Here is a 20,418-nt window from a genome sequence, read left to right as displayed (position 1 = left end):
AGTTCAAGTGATGTCCCTTTGGGTGCTCAACTGTAAGTGTAGCAGCACCCTCTGTGCCTGGGATCGGAGCTCTTCACCAGCAGTGCCCGTAGGACCACACATGCACACGTCCCCTCTCTGATACTGTATGTGGAACGTACATATAGCACTGTAAGGTCTGACTGCCCCCAGTTCTTTCTCTACTGTCTTTGGTCTGGGATGGAATCCGCTAGCTGAGCCCACTTTTCCTAAGGTTCGTCTTTGAGTGATTGCTCATGTCCATTCAACTTAGGGATGTTTGCTCGCTACATGCACCAGTGCCAGAAGCCTTTCACTCAGCAGTATCCATAGGGAATGGGCTCTGGCGCCCCCTGGAGTGGTGTGAGTATGCTATGGCATATAGGGCGCCGCCTGCCCCCCACCTCCGTCCCAGTTCCTTCTTGCCACCAGTGACAGTGCATGGAACTGTTGCAGATTCAGCTAGTGCTGTTTCTTCTCGTTCATTTGAACTCATTTACCTCTTGTATATTGTATATAGTTGCCCTATCTGCTATTTTGAGACTTAGTAGGTCCCGAATGGGACTTTGCCTCAGGAATGGGCATGGCCCGGTCCCCAAGCTTTAAGCCCTGTGATATCTGTAAAAAGCTCATGCCCATTAGCGATCCACATAAGTTGTTTACGGTGCTTGGGCGAAGGTCACATTAGTGATAAGTGCAGAATTTGCAAGTCCTTCAAGCCCAGGAGAAGGAGGAGCATGACATTGGCTTGAAAGCGTTCCTTATGGAGTCTGCCCTTACCCCGATGCCAGAGCAGCGCTCCGATTCGGTGCCGAGTACCGTGACATCAGTGCGCTGCGCCCCACCAGTACAGTCTGTGAGCCGACACTGGTCCCCTTCCGTGGCACCAGCCAAGAAGCCCAAGAAGATGGGACGAGGAAGGTCTCCAGCTTCCCGCAAGGGAAAGGACAAGTCTGGGATGGACCAAGGCACTATCTCGGGCACCTCTTCACCCCCTTTGGGAGCTCGGGCCCCAGCTAAAGTCAAGTGGTGTAGCTCAGCCCACTCCCTGCCGCCAACCCCAGATAGCGAGACAGGTCCTCGTCGGCTACAGGTGCTGTTCACACCGGAGGCCTTACAAGCAGCACAAGAGATTGTTCCTCCCAGTGCCGCCCACTCTCGTCCCGTAGGATCCTGGTCACAGGGTAACCCATATTTGGACCACCACAGTTCTCACCTCTATGGCAACACTCCCTGTCGCAGGGGACATCCCGCCAATGGCCACCCTCTCACAGACAACACGTTTCTGACCATGATAGGCAGAAGCTTTGTAGCCCCATCTGGTCTCTGGACCTTGGACAAGGGCAGAGAGGCTCAGGTTTGGAGCGAGGTTCCCTAGCTGTGGGACAAGCTCTAGTACCTATGGTGCAGGCTATGGCAACGACATCACAGCCAGCCCCATGGCCTCAGACTCCGTGGCTGGTACCCACAGTACCCATGGAACCCAGGGGAGTTCACTCAGCCCTACCAGGCCACTTGTTCAGTATCCGGAGCTTCGGAGAGACTGGCTACCTCCCTCTCCTGCCCCCCTCTGGTATAAGAAGCCTCGGCTGCAGAAACCCTGCAGGCGCAGGAAGTTGGCGAGCAAGCTCCTAGACCGGCTGTGGAGGACTCCTTGGTACCAGCTTTCTCCTTATCACCTGATGAGGCTATAGTGGGGCCCCCATCACCAGTTCCCCAGGATGACACTAAGTCACATCAGGAGCTGTTAAAGAGGGTAGCCAAGAGTTCAGAAGGAACTCAAATGTGAAATTGTAAGACTACTAACTTTAGTCTGTAACCTAGCATTTAAATCTGCTTCTGTACCACATGACTGGAGGATCGCTAATGTGACGCCAATTTTTAAAAAGGGGCTCCAGAGGTGATCCCTGCAATTGCAGGCCTGCAAGCCTGACTTCAGTACCGGGCAGACTGCTTGAAACTAGAATAAAGAACAATATTGTCAGACATATAGATTAACATAATTTGAGGAAGAAATCAGTAAAGGGAAATCCTGCCTCACCAATCTACTAGAATTCTTTGAGGGGGTCAACAAGCATGTGGACCAAGTGGATATAGTGTACTTAGATTTTCAGAAAGCCTTTGACAAGGTCCCTCACCAAAGGCTCTTAAGGAAAATAAGTTGCCACGGGATAAGAGAGAAGGTGCTCTCATGGAATGGTAACTGGTTAAAAGTTAGGAAACAAAGGGTAGGTATAAATGGTCAGTTCTCAGAATGGAGAGAGGTAAATAGTGGTGTCCCACACAGGTCTGTTCTGGGACCAGTCCTGTTAAACATATTCATAAATTATCTGGGAAAAGGGGTGAACTGGTGAGGTGACAAAACTTGCAGATGATACAAAACTACTCAAGATAGTTACGTCTCAGGCAGACTGCAAAGAGCTACCAAAGGATCTCTCAAAACTGGGTGACTAGGCAACAAAATGGCAGATGAAATTAAATGTTGATAAATGCTTTCCAATGTGCTTTACTCTGCATAATCCCAACTATACGTATAAAACAATGGGGTCTAAATTAGCTCTTACCACTCAAGAAAGATCTTGGAGTCATTGTGGATAGTTCTCTGAAAACATGCACTCAATGCAGTCAAAAAAGCAAACAGAATGCTGGGAATAATTAAGAAAGGGATAGATAATAGGACAGAAAATCATGGTGCCTCTATATAAATCCATGGTACATCCACATCTTGAATACTATGTGCAGACGTGGTCGCTCCATCTCAAAAAAAATATTGGAATTGGAAAAAGTTCAGAAAAGGGCAACAAAAATGATTAGGGGTATAGAATAGCTTCCGCATGAGGAGAGAGTAATAAGACTGGGACTTTTTAGCTTGGAAAAGAGATGGCTGAGGGTGGAGATGATTGAGGTCTATAAAATCATGACTGGTGTAGAGAGAGTAGATAAGGAAGTCTTCTCATAACACAAGAACTAGGGGTCATGAAATGAAGAGGCATCAGGTTTAAAACAGGGACAAGGAAGTATTTCTTCACACAGTGCACAGTCAACCTGTGGAACTCCTGGCCAGAGGATGCTGTGAAGGCCAAGACTATAACAGAGTTCAAAAAAGAACTAGATAAATTCATGGAGGATAGGTCCATCAATTGCTATTAGCCAGAATGGGCAGGAATGGTGTCCCTAGCTTCTGTTAGCCAGAAGCTGGGAATGAGTGACTGGGGATGGATCACTTGATGTTTACTTGTTCTGTTCATTCCCTCTGGGGCACCTGGCATTGGCCACTGTCGGAAGACAGGGTACTGGGCTAGATGGACCTTTGGCCTGACCCAGTAGGGCCGTTCTTTTGTTGCTGCCAATCTGGTCCCACAGACTCCCTCTTCCATGTTCTCTGCCCCATAGCCCAGGCCAGGGTAGCTTTGCCCCTACATGATGGGGTCGCGAAATTACAAAAACCCTCTGGCAAACCCCCTCCTTCCTGCGCTCTGCCCTCTTGGAGATTGGAGGCAAGTGCTTTGTGCCATCCAAGGGTCACAAGTACCTTTATATGCACCCTGCTCCCAATTCCCTAGTGGTAGAGGCAGTCAACCACAGGGAGAGACAGGGTCAACTGGGGGCTACTCCTAAGAGTAAAGACTTAATGAGACTAGACTTGTTTGGGCGTAAAGTTTATTCGTCCTCTAGTCCACTGTTGCGGGTGGCCAACCATCAGGCTCTCCTGGTCTGTTATGATTTTAATATGTGGCAGGCCATGACCTGAGGCCTTGAGGAAGGAGTTCTGGGCGATCCTGGATGAGGGCGCAACTGCGCCCAGAGCAACTCTCCAAGCAGCAACAGACTCAGCGGACACCGCCGCCTGTACCATGGCATTGGCCATTTCAATGCGCAGGGCTTGTTGGCTGCTCCTCTTTGGTCTTTACTCGGAGGCTCAACAGTCTATACAAGATCTGTCTTTTGATGTGCATGCCCTGTTTGCAGAATAGATGGACAATATACTCCCTGGCCTCAAAGATTCCTGCACGACCTTAAAAGACTGGACCCGTATGTCCCCGGCCCTTCCTGCAAGCAGTTTAAGCCACAACAGCCTCCGAGCCAGGGGAGCCACCTGCGCCAGGAACCTCCCAATAAAAAATCCAGGGGTTACAAGAGGCACCTTGGCCACCAACCCCTGTCTACATCCCAGTCAGTTTCAACCCACAGTAAGCAGACTGGCAAGCGTCTGTTTTGAGAGTAGGCCTGAGGGCGACCTACGAGACTGTTTCACGGATCCTTCCTCTCCTCTGTTTGCCAACCGCCTTTCTTCTTTCTTGCGTTGGCATCTATAACATCAGACCGATAGGTCCTCAAGACGGGGGTGCAGGGTTACACCCTTCAGTTACTTTCCACCACCGCCCTTCCTACCTCCCTCCCTGTCCCTCTTCAGGGATACTCATCATAAGAGTCTTCTCACACAAGAGGTAGAGGGTGCAGCTGGGTGCGTTGGAGGTAATTCCTGTGGAGTACAGGAACAAGGGGTTCTATTCCTGATATTTTTTAATACCCAAGGCCAAGGGTGGTTTGCAGCCCATACTAGATCTGCAGGATTTGAACCACTACTTAGCGAAACTGAAGTTCCATATGGTCTCCCTGGCCTCCATCATCCCCTCCCTGGATCCGGGAGACTGGTATGCTGCCCTCGATCTGAAAGATGCGTACTTCCACGTTGCTATCTTTGAGGGACACAGACACTTCCTCCAGTTCACGATAAGTCCTGACCACTATCAGTTCATGGTCCTTCAGTTTGGCCTAGCGACAGCACCACGGGTATTTACCAAATGTATGTCAGTGGAGGCAGCTTACCTCAGACGTTGGGGTATCCAGATCTACCTGTACCTCGACGACTGGCTCATCAAAGGCAACTCCAGGTCCAAGGGCACGTTGCGGTGCTGCTGGCCACGTTCCGTCGCCTCAGCCTGTTGGTGAATGACATAAAATCCACATTAGTTTCGGTACAGAGGATAGCATTCATCGGAGCGGTGCTCAACTCAACCTCTGCCAGAGTGTTCCTGCCGCTGGAGAGGTTCAGGGCACTAGCGGACCTCATCACAGAAGTCTGAGTTTCCCCTGACCATGGCCAGGGTTTGCCTGTGCCTCCTAGGTCACATGGTCGTGCGCATGTATGTAGTGCGCCATGTCAGGCTCCGGAGGCAACCCCTGCAGCAATGGTTGGCAACTGTCTACTCCCAGTCCAGGCACCACCTAGAAAAGGTTGTCACCATTCCCACAACGATACTCTCCTCACTCTGATGGTGGTCCGACCCCAGGAATGTCCTGGAAGGAGTCCCCTTCGACAGCACCTCCCACTCGGTCGGGTTGGTCTCAGACGTGTCGGATCTCAAATGGGGGGCACACCTCAATGATCTCCAGAGCCAGAGTGTGTGGTCCCCGGAAGAGATGACGTTACACATAAACGTCAGAGAGCTCAGAGCAGTCCACAGGGCATGCATGGTCTTCCTTCCTCACCTGTTGGGCAGAGTGGTCAGAGTCTTGACGGACAACACAGCCTCGATGTTCTATATCAACAGACAGAGAGGAACTCTATCCTTGGTCCTATGCATCAACCACAGAATCCATCTAGAAGCATCTCTTTCCAGGGGTCAAGAACATGTTAGCGGATCACCTAAGCAGGGACTTCTCTCACCATGAGTGGGCGCTCCACCCAGAGGTAGCCTGCGCAATCTTCCAGAGGTGGGGATCTCCCCAAGTGGATCTGTTCGCCACTAGGCAGAACAGGAAGTTCCACCTCGTTTGCTCCAGATGAGGTCTGGGCAAGGGCTCCCTCTCCAATGCCTTCATCCTGTCCTGGGCCGGAAGCCTCATGTTCCTTCCAATCCTGCTCATCAGCAGGGTCCTGGCAAAAGTCAAGAGAGACACGGCCCAAGTTATCATGTTCGCCCCAGCGTGGTTGGTTCGGCATGCTGTTGAGCTTGGCAGCAGTCCCCCTGTGGGCCCTGCTGGACTGACCAGACCTGCTGTCGCAGGACCACAGTTGCCTCTTGCACCCCAACCTTACATCTCTCCACCTCGTGGCATGGATGCTGTGTGGCTGAACCCTGAAGAACAGACCTGTTCACAGGGGGTCCTACAGGTCCTCCTTCGGAGTAGAAAACCCTCGACTAGATGGACCTACTTGCCAAAGTGGGCAACGTTTTCCCACTGGGCAGCTGAACGGGGCATTTCCCCCTCGCATTCTTTGGTTCAGTCGATTTTTGGATTACACTGGTCTACAATTTTTGAGAAGTCGTCTGCTTCAGAGATAAAATGTGCTATTTATTATGTATTTTGATATGCTGAATTCAAATATGACAATTAAAACTGGCTACTGTTTCTAAGATATTTAAGTTTTTTACATGTTATGTCTATGTATATTGTGTAGATAGAGTTTTTTAATCATAAATTGTAAACCTAGGTCTTTTCATGTGTTTATGGTTGCTTTACATGATAATATTTCACCTGTCCTGTTTATGTAACACTTTTTAAAAATGAGCAAAAGGGGTATATAAATAAAATTTATAATGAAACAAAAGGCAAAAAACTATTATGTACATAGCTTAGTCCTATTCAGTGTCTACTCAGCGCTTCTTGTCTTGTCTCTTGAATCCATTAAATGGAGCATCTCTTGTCACTGTTCAGCAATAGTCTGCAAGCATTGATGGGCCCCATTTGCCCTGATAGCGTTTCTCCATTGTTGCAATGTCCTGGTGAAATCGCTCGTCGTGCTCGTCGCTCACTGCTCGCCAGTTAGGTGGGAAAAAATCTAGATGAGAGTGCAAAAAATGTATCTTCAGTGACATGTTGCAACCAAGGCTTTTGTATGCCTTGAGGAGGTTTTCCACCAACAACCTGTAGTTGTCTGCCTTGTTGTTTCCGAGAAAATTTATTGCCACTAACTGGAAGGCTTTCCATGCCGTCTTTTCCTTGCCACGCAGTGCATGGTCAAATGCATCATCTCGAACAAGTTTACGAATCTGAGGACCAACAAAGATACCTTCCTTTATCTTAGCTTCACTTAATCTTGGAAATTTTCCACGGAGGTACTTGAAAGCTGCTTGTTTTGTCAATGGTCTTGACAAAGTTCTTCATCAGACCCAGCTTGATGTGTAAGGGTGGTAACAAAATCTTCCTTGATTCAACAAGTGGTGGATGCTGAACACTTTTTTCCTCCCAGGCTCCAATGACTGTCGGAGTGGCCAATCTTTCTTGATGTAGTGGGAATCTCTTGCACGACTATCCCATTTGCAGAGAAAACAGCAGTACTTTGTGTATCCAGTCTGCAGACCAAGCAAGAGAGCAACAACCTTCAAATTGCCACAAAGCTGCCACTGATGTTGGTTATAGTTTATGCACCTCAAAAGTTGCTTCATGTTGTCATAGGTTTCCTTCATATAGCATGACCAACTGGAATTGAAGGCAAAACATTGCCATTATGCAGTAAAACAGCTTTAAGACTCATCTTCGATGACTCAATGAACAGTCTCTACTCATCTGGATCGTGAACGATGTTTAGGGCTGCCATCATACCATCGATGTTGGTGCAGGCTACAAGATCACCTTCCATGAAGAAGAACGGGACAAGATCCTTTTGACGGTCACGGAACATGGAAACCCTAACATCACCTGCCAGGAGATTCCACTGCTGTAGTCTGGAGCCCAACAGCTCTGCCTTACTCTTGGGTAGTTCCAAATCCCTGACAAGGTCATTCAGTTCACTTTGTGTTATGAGGTGTGGTTCAGAGGAGGAGGATGGGAGAAAATGTGGGTCCTGTGACATTGATGGTTCAGAACCAGAAGTTTCATCCTCTTCCTCTTCCTTGTCTGACTCAAGCGAGACTGATTCTGGTGCATCAGGAACCGGCAGTCCTTCTCCGTGGGGTACTGGGCGTATAGCTGATGGAATGTTTGGATAATGCACAGTCCACTTTTTCTTCTTTGACACCTCTTTCCCAACTGGAGGCACCATGCAGAAGTAACAATTGCTGGTATGATCTGTTGGCTCTCTCCAAATCATTGGCACTGCAAAAGGCATAGATTTCCTTTTCCTGTTCAACCAAATACACTATATCCACTGGATCTCCTTTGTCCATATGCTTGCTGACCCACTCAAAGAATTCTAGTAGATTGGTGAGGCATGATTTCCCTTAACAAAAATCATGTTGACTATTTCCCAACAAAGTGTGTTCATCAATGTGTCTGACAATTTTGTTCTTTACTATAGTTTCAACCAATTTGCCCGATACTGAAGTGAGGCTCACTGGCCTGTAGGTGCCAGGGTCACCTCTGGAGCCCTTTTTAAAAATTGGTGTCACATTAGCTATTCTCCAGTCACTTGGTACAGAAGCTGATTTAAATGATAGTAGTCCTGCAATTTCACATTTGAGTTCCTTCAGAACTCTTGGGTGAATACCATCAGGTCCTGGAGACTTATTACTGTTTAGTATCAGAGGGGTAGCCGTGTTAGTATGAATCTGTAAAAAGTAACAGAGGGTCCTGTGGCACCTTTAAGACTAACAAGTATTGGGAGCATAAGCGTTCGTGGGTAAGAACCTCACTTCATCTCACAGACTTGCATCTGAAGAAGTGAGGTTCTTACCCATGGAAGCTTATGCTCCCAATACTTGTTAGTCTTAAAGGTGCCACAGGACCCTCTGTTACTTACTGTTTAGTTTACCAATTTTGTTCCAAAACTTCCTCTAATGACACCTCAATTTGGGACAGTTCCTCAGATCATACCCAAAAAGAATGGCTCAGTTTTGGGAATCTCCCTCACATCCTCAACAGTGAAGATCATTGCAAAGAATTCATTTAGTTTCTCCACAATGGCCTTATAGTCTTTGAGTGCTCCTTTAGCATCTTGATCGTCCAGTGGCCCCACTGGTTGGTTAGCAGACTTTGTTTCTGATGTATTTAAAACAAATTTAGGTTCTTACTTTTGGAGTCTTTGGCTAGCTGTTCCTCAAATTCTTTTTTGCTCTTTCTAATTATATTTTTATACTTCATTTGCCAGAGTTTATCCTCTTTTGTAACCCTGGTATTCTAATATGGTTAGATGTGGCTTCATCAAAGGAGGAAAAAACACAATTATGGAGGGATAGCTCAGTGGTTTGAGCATTGGCCTGCTAAATCTAGGGTTATGAGTTCAATCCTTGAGGGGGCCATTTAGGGATCTGGGGCAAAAATCTGGGGATTGGCCCTGCTTTAAGCAGAGGGTTGGACTAGATGACCTCCTGAGGTCCCTTCCAACCCTGGTATTCTATAATTCCTTATTAGGATTGATCTTCCACTTTTTAAAGGATGCCTTTTTGCCTCTCACTGCTTCTTTCACTTTGTTGTTTAACCAGGGTGGCTCTCTTTTGGATCTCTTACTATGTTTTCTAAATTAGGGTATACATTTAAGTTGAGCCTCTATTATGGCATCTTTAAAAAGTTTCCATGCAGCTTGCAGGGATTTTATTTTTGGTACTGTTCCTTTTCATTTCTGTTTCACTAATCTCATTTTTGTGTAGTTCCCCTTTCTGAAATTAAATGCTACAGTGTTCGGCCGTGAGTTTTCCCCACCACAAGGATGTTAAATTTAATTATATTATGGTCACTGTTACCAAGGAAAGGGTTGGACATTGCAAAGCACATGGTTTTGGGAAAATACAGCACTGGGGAGTGTTGGGCCCATTTTTCCAATCATAACCAAAGCTGATGGAAGCTGGAGTGTGGCTGTGGTATAACAAGTGGGCTGCTGGAGTCAGAACTGCTAAACCAGGGTGGTTTATCACGCAGACACTCATTGCATGCTTGTGCGCTGTGCGAGAGCATCCAGACAGGGGAGGTACAGCTGTGGAGCATTTTAAGGCACTCATGTTTTCAGGGCAAGTGATGACACAACCCCTCACTGGTCAGGGTTGCACCCCAGAACATGACAATGTATGACAACTATTTATCTGTTGTAGCATGTAACACCCAAGACTACTATAACAAAATTAATGAAAAATGTTTCTCTTCATGTTATGTGCATTGACAGCATTTTCTAGATGCAGTGAAAATGACTGTGGTCAGTTTCCTATTAAGCTAAATCTTTTACAGAATAATAGGGGAGAGGAATATTTTCAGGCATCAGAATATGTGGTTGTTAAACTACTAATTGACTGGACTCTGCTGGGCAAAATAGTTGAAACTACTTTTAATTTTTTAATTGAAATAGATCTCAAATTGATATACCTCCTAAAATAATAAAATTTTAAATAATTTTCAATACTTTTAGTCTGTTCGGATATTTTTGTTTCTTTTTGTATGTTATCACAATTTTGCTTACTTTAGTAATATGTATCACTTTTAAATGTGTTAAAAATCTGATTTCCCTTTTTTAGGATAATCTGTTAATGTAGTCAGATTTACTATTATAAGACTATACTTTCTCCCTTGACTGATGTACACTAGACTCAATATTGAATGTAGACATGACAAACCTTTTTATCCAACTCTAACAGGATGAGATATTTACTGGGGAATACTATATGAAGATCCTGTCCTAACTGAACATCATAACTAAGGCTAAGATTGTCACAGATTCTGTGACCTCCAGAGACATCCATGACCTTTTCCGTCACAGCCTGTGGCAGTGGGGCCGGAGCTGTCAGCCAGCAGGGGAAACTCTCTTCCACTGGGGCTGGAGGCCCCTGCAGCTCTCAACCGCCCCCGTGGCAGGGCTCAGGCTCTCATTTTCCTGCCCTCTCAGACTTCAGTCAGACCCCCTCTTCCTTCCCTCTCCCCCCCCCCCCCCCCATTATTTTTAGTAAAAGTCAAAGAGGTCACGGGCTTCCATGAATTTTTGTTTATTGCTTGCAACCTGTCCGTGACTTTTACTAAAAATAACTGACAAAATCTTAACTTTAGTCATAACTAGTTTTCTTGGCGCAGTTTTACCTTGTTCAGAAGCTGTTCAGTTCTCCACACCAGAAGTGCAGTTTCTTATCTCGAAACAAAGCTAGAGGTGTGAGTCATTTTTGAAAAGACTGTATGAATTTTCTTTAAATTGGGTTTAGCACAACCTTTGTTATAAAACAATGTAGAATGTAGAATGTTGACTGAAGGAAGTAAAAATGGGGCATGAGCTTTCCTCAATATATGTTCATTTAGAAGTAGAAAACATTTCACTTGCACATATTCTTTGCTCTGTTATAATTAATTGATAGGGGAAGTATCCTGAGTAAGATACAATATCAGTTAGTTAGATCTCTTCATTAGTTGGTAGCATTTTAGAGCTGAAACCACTTTATTTAAAGCAAGTTCTGTTATAAGCAGAAGTCTATGGTTTTTGTTTACTCTCTGCATAAAGGTGTGCGGCAGTGCATATAGCACTTCCAGTTCATAATAAATGACTTGTAATAAGACTAAAAGTATTTAGTCTTGTTTTTCCTGAGTTCTGTGGGAAGGTATTTTGGGGTGAGAAATATTCTCTGACCAGGGCTTTCTATTTGGGGAAAAGCCTCCTTCCCTGATTAAAAGTTAGTAAAATCTATCCAATTGATGTATGTGGTATGAGTGTACATAAAAGATTTTTCAGTGATAGACCACGTTCCTAATGTACGTGCCATCGAACTAGAGCTACACTCCTGGACTGGTATGGAAAACACCCCTGGCCAGTGAGTTCTCTTAAGGATGCTCACTTGGAATTGAGTTATTGGAAATATGAAACTGTTTTATCCCCATGAGGAATATCCCAATAGTTATCCTTCAAATACCGATAATAAAGGTACCTTCTGTTAAACATATTCTAAATACTTTGAAACTTTTCCATTATTTAACAAGATAGTAAGCTGAAGCTGAAAGTAGCAAAAGACCTTCACAATATGTGTTCATGAAGTACATTGTAGAAAGAATATTAGTGTACCCGCTGGGCCAAAGAAGCATTTTCTACCATTAAAGGATCAGGGAACCCATTAAATGGTCTGCATGTGTGCCAAAAGTGAGAGAAATCTTGAAATGGTATCTGCTTGTTTTTAATATGCTCTTGAGCTACTAAAGGTGTGAAGTAGGCTTCATTAGTTTAGTTTTTTTCTTTCCACACGTTCTCTAAAGGTGATCACGATTGGAATTCTGTTGTGGTTCTGCAACAGACTTCCTGTGTAGTATTCAGAGAGTCCCTAAATCCCTAGATACAGTTCTTTTTCTGTCTTCCAAGGCTATTGTAAGGATAAATCTATACATACATGGGAGGTTTCAAATGCTACTGAGATAGGGACCATACGAGTATCTACAGTCAGACTCTAGTTTGTCTCCCAAGCTGCCCCTCAAAATTTAGGCAACAATTCTGATCTGAATGAGCATTCAGATATTGACATTTGAAAGAGTTCACCAAATGTATATTTGCTTAGGTGTGCTCACTTCCAGTACTGTCACAATAAGTGTCTTCTTAACTAGAGCAGACTTTTGTCTAAGATAGTTATGAACATAAGCATTCCTATTTTCTAGTGGTTCATTCCTCAAACATTTTAAAGTATTCAAAGGTACCTCTATCTAATTTTAGAGCTGATGACTTATCAAGTGATCTTAGTCTCCAAGGAATTCCAGTTCAGTCTCTTCATGGCAACAGAGAACAGTGTGATCGAGAACAAGCTTTGGATGACTTTAAGAAAGGCAAGTATTGCCCTTGAATGCTATTCTGTTGAGCCTGGCAGTTTCAGAATCTACTGTATAAAACTTAATATCCACACCAGTAGCATAATGGTTTTTGTAACACGGAGCAGTTAAAAGTAAAATAACTTCAATGTTAAATGTGTGGGAGTAAGACTCCCAATATTTTTAATTGTATTAATGTACCAAATACTAGTGCTAGAAAAACATGGTACAAAGAAGAGATAAGTTGTTGCTTTATCCGTTGAAAATTGAAATGGCCATGAGTGAAAATGAGATGACAGTTTAAAATACTGCTGACTTCTCTTATTTTGGAATTTAAAAACAAACAGTATTTTGTTAGAATGAAGGATATCTGAGTATGAAATGTTTGTTGGGTGGTGGTTTTCGTGTAGTAAACCCCACCTGGTCCATGATTGTGTCCTGCTAAGGAGAATGGCATTAAGATGAAGGCTAGTCCAGTCATTGGGATGTTGACTTGAGACTTGGAAGATCTGGGTTCAATTTGCTGATCAACTAGATTTCTTGTGTGATGGGCAAGTCTTTCTGTGCCTCAGCTCCCCATCTGTAAAATGTTGGTAGTAATAGGAATTACTTTAATCACTTGATGCTGCGAGGCTAAAAAGGTTGGATTGTGTGGTACTCTGATACTAGGATAATGGAGGCCATATAAGCATGGAAGGTGGATAGATTGTGTATTGTACATTAGCAAGATAAAAGACCAATGTATATTTTCCATACATGCTTATTGCAGGAAGAGTGAGAATACTGATAGCTACAGATTTAGCATCCCGTGGACTTGATGTACAGGATATTACTCATGTTTTCAATTTTGATTTCCCTCGGAACATTGAAGAGTACGTTCATAGAGTAGGTCGTACTGGACGAGCAGGGTAAGTGGTTTTTCTACATATAAACTAAATTCTCTCATCTTTTAAAAATGACAGTAAAGCTTGCTACTGAGGATTACTCACATTTTTATTTAATGTACGTTTTTAATATATGGTTTCTAAGTTGTTAGAGCAACAGATAATATAAATCTTACTGCTGATGCAATGTGAGATCAACAGTAAACGATGCTTACAGAATATGATGTGTATACCAAGATACATTTCAAATATTAATGTTCCACTTCTGGCATTGTGTGTTTTGAAATCAGTTAGCAAAAGGCACATCAGAGTTCTGGTGTGAGGTTGTTAATTACTTGGGTTATAAACAAAAAATGAAAATGGGTTTAAACCTGAGTAGTCATATTTTTGAAGATGTTCTAGATTAATATTTCCTTATCTTAAATCTATTCTACATTATAACTACTGTATAAAATTCTCAGTCAGCTCCCTAGGAATTCCATCAACAAGCACACTTTGAATGTCAAGAGTTTCACCTTACTACAGTCATACAGCTTGTTGGCTTCAAAGAAAGGTTTGAATGCCAGATTAACTCCAGAAATTTAACAAAAGAAATATGATGATGAAAAAACATACTTTCTATATAGCCTTCTGTCAGCATTTGGTGATATATGGTATTTGTGATATAAAGACTGCAGCTAGTTTCTGATTTCTTCTTAGCCTTGAGCCATAAAAAGTGTGCCAATAATGCCTATAAAACAAGTGCCATTTAAAACTCTGTATGCAGGAAGTGATTAAGTTCATAGGGAAACTCTCTCTCCATTAAAGATATAATTATGATTTTGAAGTATGTTTAAAATTAAGATGTCAATTGTTCTTACTGCAAATGATACTCCTTAGGGATTTTTGCGCATCTGCGGACGTGCAGCAGTCCTCTGTCTTGCTAAAAAAAAACATTTTGCCTAAGAAGTGCAGCAGTTCTGTTTTTTCCCACCTGAGGCCGCTGTGGCGCCAGAACAGACTGCTGCATTCATGCTGGCTCTTCTAGTGCCACAGCGGCCTCTGGTGGGCAAAAGGCAGACCTGCAGCATTTCTTAGGCAAAATGTATTTTATGCAGGAAAATTCAAAATTCCATGCCCAGTGCTGCAGAATTCCCCCAAGAGTAGAAGTTCATCACAGCACCCTGCCTGTGGAGCCAGGTTAGGACAGAGTGGGGCACACAGAACTGCTGGGGGATCACAGACTGAGGTTGAGAATGGCTAGTGGGAGGGCACAGACTGGAGCATGGGCTCAGGAGCTAGTGGGGTGACAGTGTTGAGCCTGGGGATGGGGAAGTGGGGCTGCAGAGACCCATGGGGATAAGGGGTGCGGGGACAGGGGCAGATGTGCCTGACTGAATAGGAGAGGCTTGTGGTCAGCCAGGATCTGCATGGGGGAGGCTTTCCAACACCCTAACAATCCCACACACACCCCAAAGAAAAACCTCCCACCCACACCTAACACCCTCCAAGTTCACTCCTAGGCCCCTCCCCTCTCCCTCAGCTCCTCTGTTATTTCTGACTCCCCCAAACCTTTGCACTGCTTTTGACAGGTGCAGGAAATACAGTTCTGTATTGTAATTTAAATGAATTATACAGAGTTCTGTATTAATACGCCTAACAAGGCATCTATTTGTCAAAAAAACATTACCAGAATCTTTTTTTTTTTTTGCTCTGTATTGTTAGACATACTTGCTGACAGATATTTTGAAATAAATTACCAAGATAATTGAAACAGGCATGATTATATTGTGTTTATTTTGACAAAATGTGCAGAATTTTGCAGAATTTTTAATTTTTTTGGTGTGGAATTCCCCCAGAAGTCAAATGAAAGATCACAGAGTAAGTATTTGTCCCCATAGTAAACTGGGAGGTGGAATTTGAAAACATACTTGGTATTTCTGAACTTCTTGCAGGTAGTTGTAGCCATTTTGCTCCAGTTTCATGACTATCACTGGCAGTACAGTGGGGCTCTAAACCTGTTCCCATTCTACCTTAATCAAATAATAATGGCGGAAGAGAATATTATAACTTTACATTTATATAGTATTATTCATCCCAAAAGAAATCATGAGCATTATGGGGTGGTGACCCTCATTATGGCAGTTATCCCATTTTCCCTACATGACCTCGTTTTCACATGTATTGCTTCCCCAGACAACAGGGAGGATGCCATTTAAAAACTGCATCCTCTGTGCAGTGTGACCTCATGCACACGTGCAAGATCACATCACATAGAGGAGGTCACACTATGGAGGATGCCATTTTGCGGAGCTAAAAACATCCTCTATGTGGTGTGACCTTGCATGTGTGGTGTCATGCTGTGCGGTGGGCACCATTTTGCAAAACAGCAACCTCTGCATACTTGGGATTACCACAACCCCATCTGCTGATGGAGTTACTCCATTTGGGGTTGTGATCCAGTTTGGGAACTTCTGATTTAACAAAAAGGAACAGCCGTTGCTAATGAAGATGCTTTACTGAGGCAACATAAGACAGGTGCGGTTTGCCTAAGAAGGCTATACTGAGCCTCTGATGGGTTGGAGCTTTGTTGATAGGCGTTTTCCTAATGCTTCTATATTAGTATGTTTCTTGGATTTTATTCTAGGGAGTTCATTTTAATGCATTGTACAGATTGGTTCTTACAGATATGGAATATATATTTATTTTAGATCTCTTTATATATGGAAATTGCACTGCTTTTAAGCTATTGATGTATATGGTTACAATATTTCAATGTCAGAAAAAACACTTTACTATGTAAACTTCATCCTTTTTAAAGTAGTATTAAGCAGAATGAGAACTGGCTGTAAAGACTTTCTTATTGATTTTCATACTTCAAATTTCATAAATGACATTCTCCAGCAATAAGAGGAAGTAAAGAAATTTGAAAGTGGTCAACGTGTCTTGCAGCACGGTCCAGTTGATGAGACATGGACTAGAAATCATAGGACCAGATTTCTGATTTCAGTTCTGACATTCAGTTGCTCTTTAATGTAGGGCAAGTCACTTAACCTTTGTGCCTCCATTTCCCATTTGTAAAATGGTGATGATCTACTTGGTTAATTAGTGCTGTAAGATCTCCAGATGAAACACATAAGTGGTTAGTAGTAAGAGTGTTTAGGGAACATTTAATGCAGCACTACTGTTGTAACCCATAAAGCTATGGTCTTTTTGCAAATTGTTTATGGACAGAACATAAGAATGTAAAATGTCTGTTAACTCATTTGTGCCTAATGTGGATGAGACTTAGGAGTGAGCTCTTTTAAATGTGTATATATGTTTCTGCTCTGTACAGCTGAATCTGAAGAGGTTTAAAAGTCTAGAAGCAGGACAGAGGATTCAGTAGCAGATTGCCAAAACTGATTGCATAGCTGCCGACTTTTTTTTTTTTTTTTTTTAATGTACCAATTCATTGCTGTTGCTGCAGAGGAGTAACTATGAAGCTAGAAAACATTTTCTAGGATCTACAGGTGAAGCAGAAAGAAGTCCAGTCTCTTCCTAGCCCAGGCAGTGTGACAGTAATTGTCTGCTTGGAAAGCTTGTGCACAAAAATTCCATTCTGTGAGGAAAAACCATACAGGAGACATGGGCCAAATTCTGAAAACCAGTGACCAGCAGCATGAGAAGACACCAATCACTGGTAGTGCCTTGGAGCTATTGTAAATTGCTCAGAGAAATTGTCTGCTCTCTTCTTTGGCTTTAGGCCAGTAGAGAGGGTACTTCATCAAGTAATAGCGCTGACAGGAGCAGGACAGAGGCCAGGTTGTAGTACCCCTGTTTATGGGTTTATTACCATGTTTCACCCCTTGGATTGTCACTAAACACTTCATTTTCCCCAATAGATTATTCCTGCTTCTGACTGGAATAATTTGTTGGGAGAAGGGAAGAGATCATTTCAGGCTACACAGAATATGAACATGCAGGCTGCTCTTGCAATGTGTGCATTCACCCAACCACTTGTGGGTCCATTTTGTGCTTTTCTGAGTTTGGCTTAATGTGCTCAATGTTTAGTTTTCTAGGAGACTTCAGATTAGTGTTTGTTAGTGTTGTACTAAATGTTAACCTTTTTCAAAGTGGTCCATTATAGGTATAGACATACCATATTCAGAAATGAATTGTTAAATGAGTTTTCTACGCGAATGAATTAAGTACCAGGCCTAAAGATGTTAATGGGGCAGAAATAAATCAGTTTACATAGTAAAAGCAACACCATTGAGGAATCTAGCCTTTTCCACCAGTTCTGTTAATAAAAACTTAATTTACAAATTGCAAAGTTATTTCTGAAATCTCAATACTTTGCGCTTCTGACTTTCTCCTCTCCTTGAACAAGGTTAGCTTCTTATGCCTTTATTCTAGTTTGCTGAAGTTCTACACTCTGTTTCTAAACAGACATCTAGTCTCCTTCAAAATGGATTGGCATCAGATTTTTTTTTTTTTTTTTTTTTTTTTTTTGGGCTTGGCTTGGCTTGGCTGTAGGAACAGGTGTATCCTCTGAAGTTAATTCTGTTACTGTTTCAAGCATATACTGGTAGGACGTGTCCAACAATGTAGTTTTCTCTTCTCTTGAAGAGTAAGAATATATTTTTCTCTTAGACGCACAGGGGAGGCTGTAACGCTTGTCACTAGGAATGACTGGAGGATTGCATCTGAGCTGATCAGCATTCTTGAAAGAGCAAATCAAGTAAGAATATTTACCTTAGCAGGGCAATGTGTACATAGCTCTCAATTGTTTAAATATGACTAGATCCCATTTGAAATGGTATTTTAGCATAGGGGAGAAGCTTACTGAGAAGCCCGTTCTTAACCGTATCGTTTGTAGTTTCACTGGGAAAATTGGGAGCTTGGGCCCTCCAGCCTTCAAAAAAAAATCTGAGATTGGACATTCTGGCAATGGTATTTTACCTCAGTTGTAAAAAGAGAAGCCAAAAGAGGCTGTTGCTATTCAGTATGGCAGAGTCTGCCTAACTTCAATTAAGCCCTTCAGCTGAGCAGTGAAAAAGGACTATACAAGGGAGTGGACTGAGTTTTCCGAAAAGGATTTGTTACATGATTGTCCGTAGGTAATCCACTCTTGGTATGCATGTGCCCTGTCTTTTGGCCAGCAGCATCCACTAGGGCCGTGCATACCTGAGTGTCCTTCTGTTTAGTTCACAGGCTTAAAGGGTGGAGCGGGCTCAGCTGTCCCTAATTTCCTTCTTATTACTTGTGGCTCTGAGATGAAACCTTGGCAGTGTCCAGGCCTCAATGCACTTGTGTAAACTGTTTTCCTTGTAGGTACTTGTAAATATGTGTGCAAGGATTAGGATTATGGTGAGGAATATTAGGTATAATTATTTTTCTTCTTCAAGGGAAAACATTTTTTCCCTTGATACAGGGAATTATAACTGAACTAAGTCTCCTGACTTTAAAACCTGCCCCTACTCTCCCATGCTGCTTAATGATGGCCACACAAGATGTTTATTTTGTCTCAGAGAAAGGACATACTCAATAAGTTTTTTCCATCTGTAGTCCTTTTCAAAAAGGACCAGAAGTTGAGAGAGGCTCACCTCAAACTTCCTTTTAGACTGCTCTGTAGCTTGCCGTAGATCTGTGCAAGCAAAGAAACTTTCCTGTCCCGTCCCCCCCACCCCCAAAAAGCTCACCCTAGGTCCAGAAGTGCTCTAGTAAAGCTTTAGATCAGCAGCTAATTCCTGAGCCCCATCCTCCAAGAGAATCCTGGCTGTGGACTCTGGTAGGACTGTTTAGATCCCCAAGTAAACTTTGATGGGGTAGAAAAGATCATCACTTCTCTGAGAAGCATAAAGGTAGATCACCTGCTGCAGACCTGAGTAAAGTGGTTGAAATTGCCTTACTACTCCCTGTCTAAGGGGGCTTCATTGCCTGGATCAGGTACTACTGGACCCCCAAGGGAGCAATACTGGACCCTTTGCACCATCTTTGGGTGGTACAGAGAGTGCAGTACTGATGATTCATCAGCAGAGTACACTGTGATGCTATACCTTGAGAAGTGGAGAAGAGGGTTAATATTTTTTTGAACTGAGATCACTTGCACTAGTGGGAGACCACCAAGTATCAGCTGAACCAGAGTCACTGTTGCTGTCCTTGGTCCTGCGTGTCTCTTCTACAATGCCAGCTACTACTGCTGCTGTGGTTCTGAGTACCTCTTCAGCACAGGTTGAGCCACATTTGGGGGTGGATTCTAAGATACCCAAACAAGGTAATCCCTCTTTTGGATGAGGAGTGCTTCGTCTCTTTATCTGATTCAAATCAAAATAAAGAATAATCTCCTGATTAATTCCCTAAAGTCATATTCATATGACCCTTAAGACTCAGATTTGAGAGCCACTGTCAAGATCTAGGGGTTACAGAGACAGGCAGTCTTTTTTGGTGACATCCACCTTGGCTCTGGGCCTTTTCCCCTCTAACAGACTGCTGGTCCTGCTGGAATGCCGGGTTCACAACAATTGGGACAACCTGCATCTGCACCCGCTCAGAATTAGGACCATTTCTCCTGTACCTTCTTAAGGTATTGTTTCTCAAACTGCACTGCAACACACTGAGCACCTATCAGAGATATCAAAAGAAAAGTATCCTTCCATGGGTGCTCAGTCCGTCTGTGGCTGCTGCTTCTTCATCACCAGGTGAGGCAATGGTTCCTTCAGCTCCCTCTCAACAAATTATAAAAGTTTCAGGACTTGGTCCACCATATAGAAAATTGAATAGAAACTCCTGTGGAGTGGTACTGGAGAGCTCCTGCAAGCTCTTGCGTAATCCCTGGCGACTATGCATGGAGTATGTCTATCAATGAAGCCTTGTTGGAACTGGCAGAGGACATCTGGAACACTCAAACATCATTGCACTGATATCTAAGAAGGCA

The 20,418-nt window shown here is 43.4% G+C and overlaps 1 protein-coding gene across 1 annotated transcript in view; it reads left to right on the top strand.

The window, feature by feature from the left end:
- The window catches only part of DDX43 (DEAD-box helicase 43), a 52,568-nt gene extending 34,283 nt beyond the window's left edge, over positions 1-18,285 (top strand). Inside the window, exons 13-15 of the mRNA XM_054023976.1 lie at positions 12,545-12,658; positions 13,410-13,544; positions 18,135-18,285. Of these exons, the coding sequence (XP_053879951.1) occupies positions 12,545-12,658; positions 13,410-13,544; positions 18,135-18,285 (400 nt within the window). The remainder of the gene's footprint in view (positions 1-12,544; positions 12,659-13,409; positions 13,545-18,134) is intronic.
- Positions 18,286-20,418: the final 2,133 nt, after the last annotated feature.

The sequence above is a fragment of the Malaclemys terrapin genome, chromosome 3, assembly GCF_027887155.1.
Source record: "Malaclemys terrapin pileata isolate rMalTer1 chromosome 3, rMalTer1.hap1, whole genome shotgun sequence".
Taxonomy (NCBI): Eukaryota; Metazoa; Chordata; order Testudines; family Emydidae; genus Malaclemys; species Malaclemys terrapin.
This window is presented reverse-complemented; position numbering and strand designations above follow the sequence as displayed.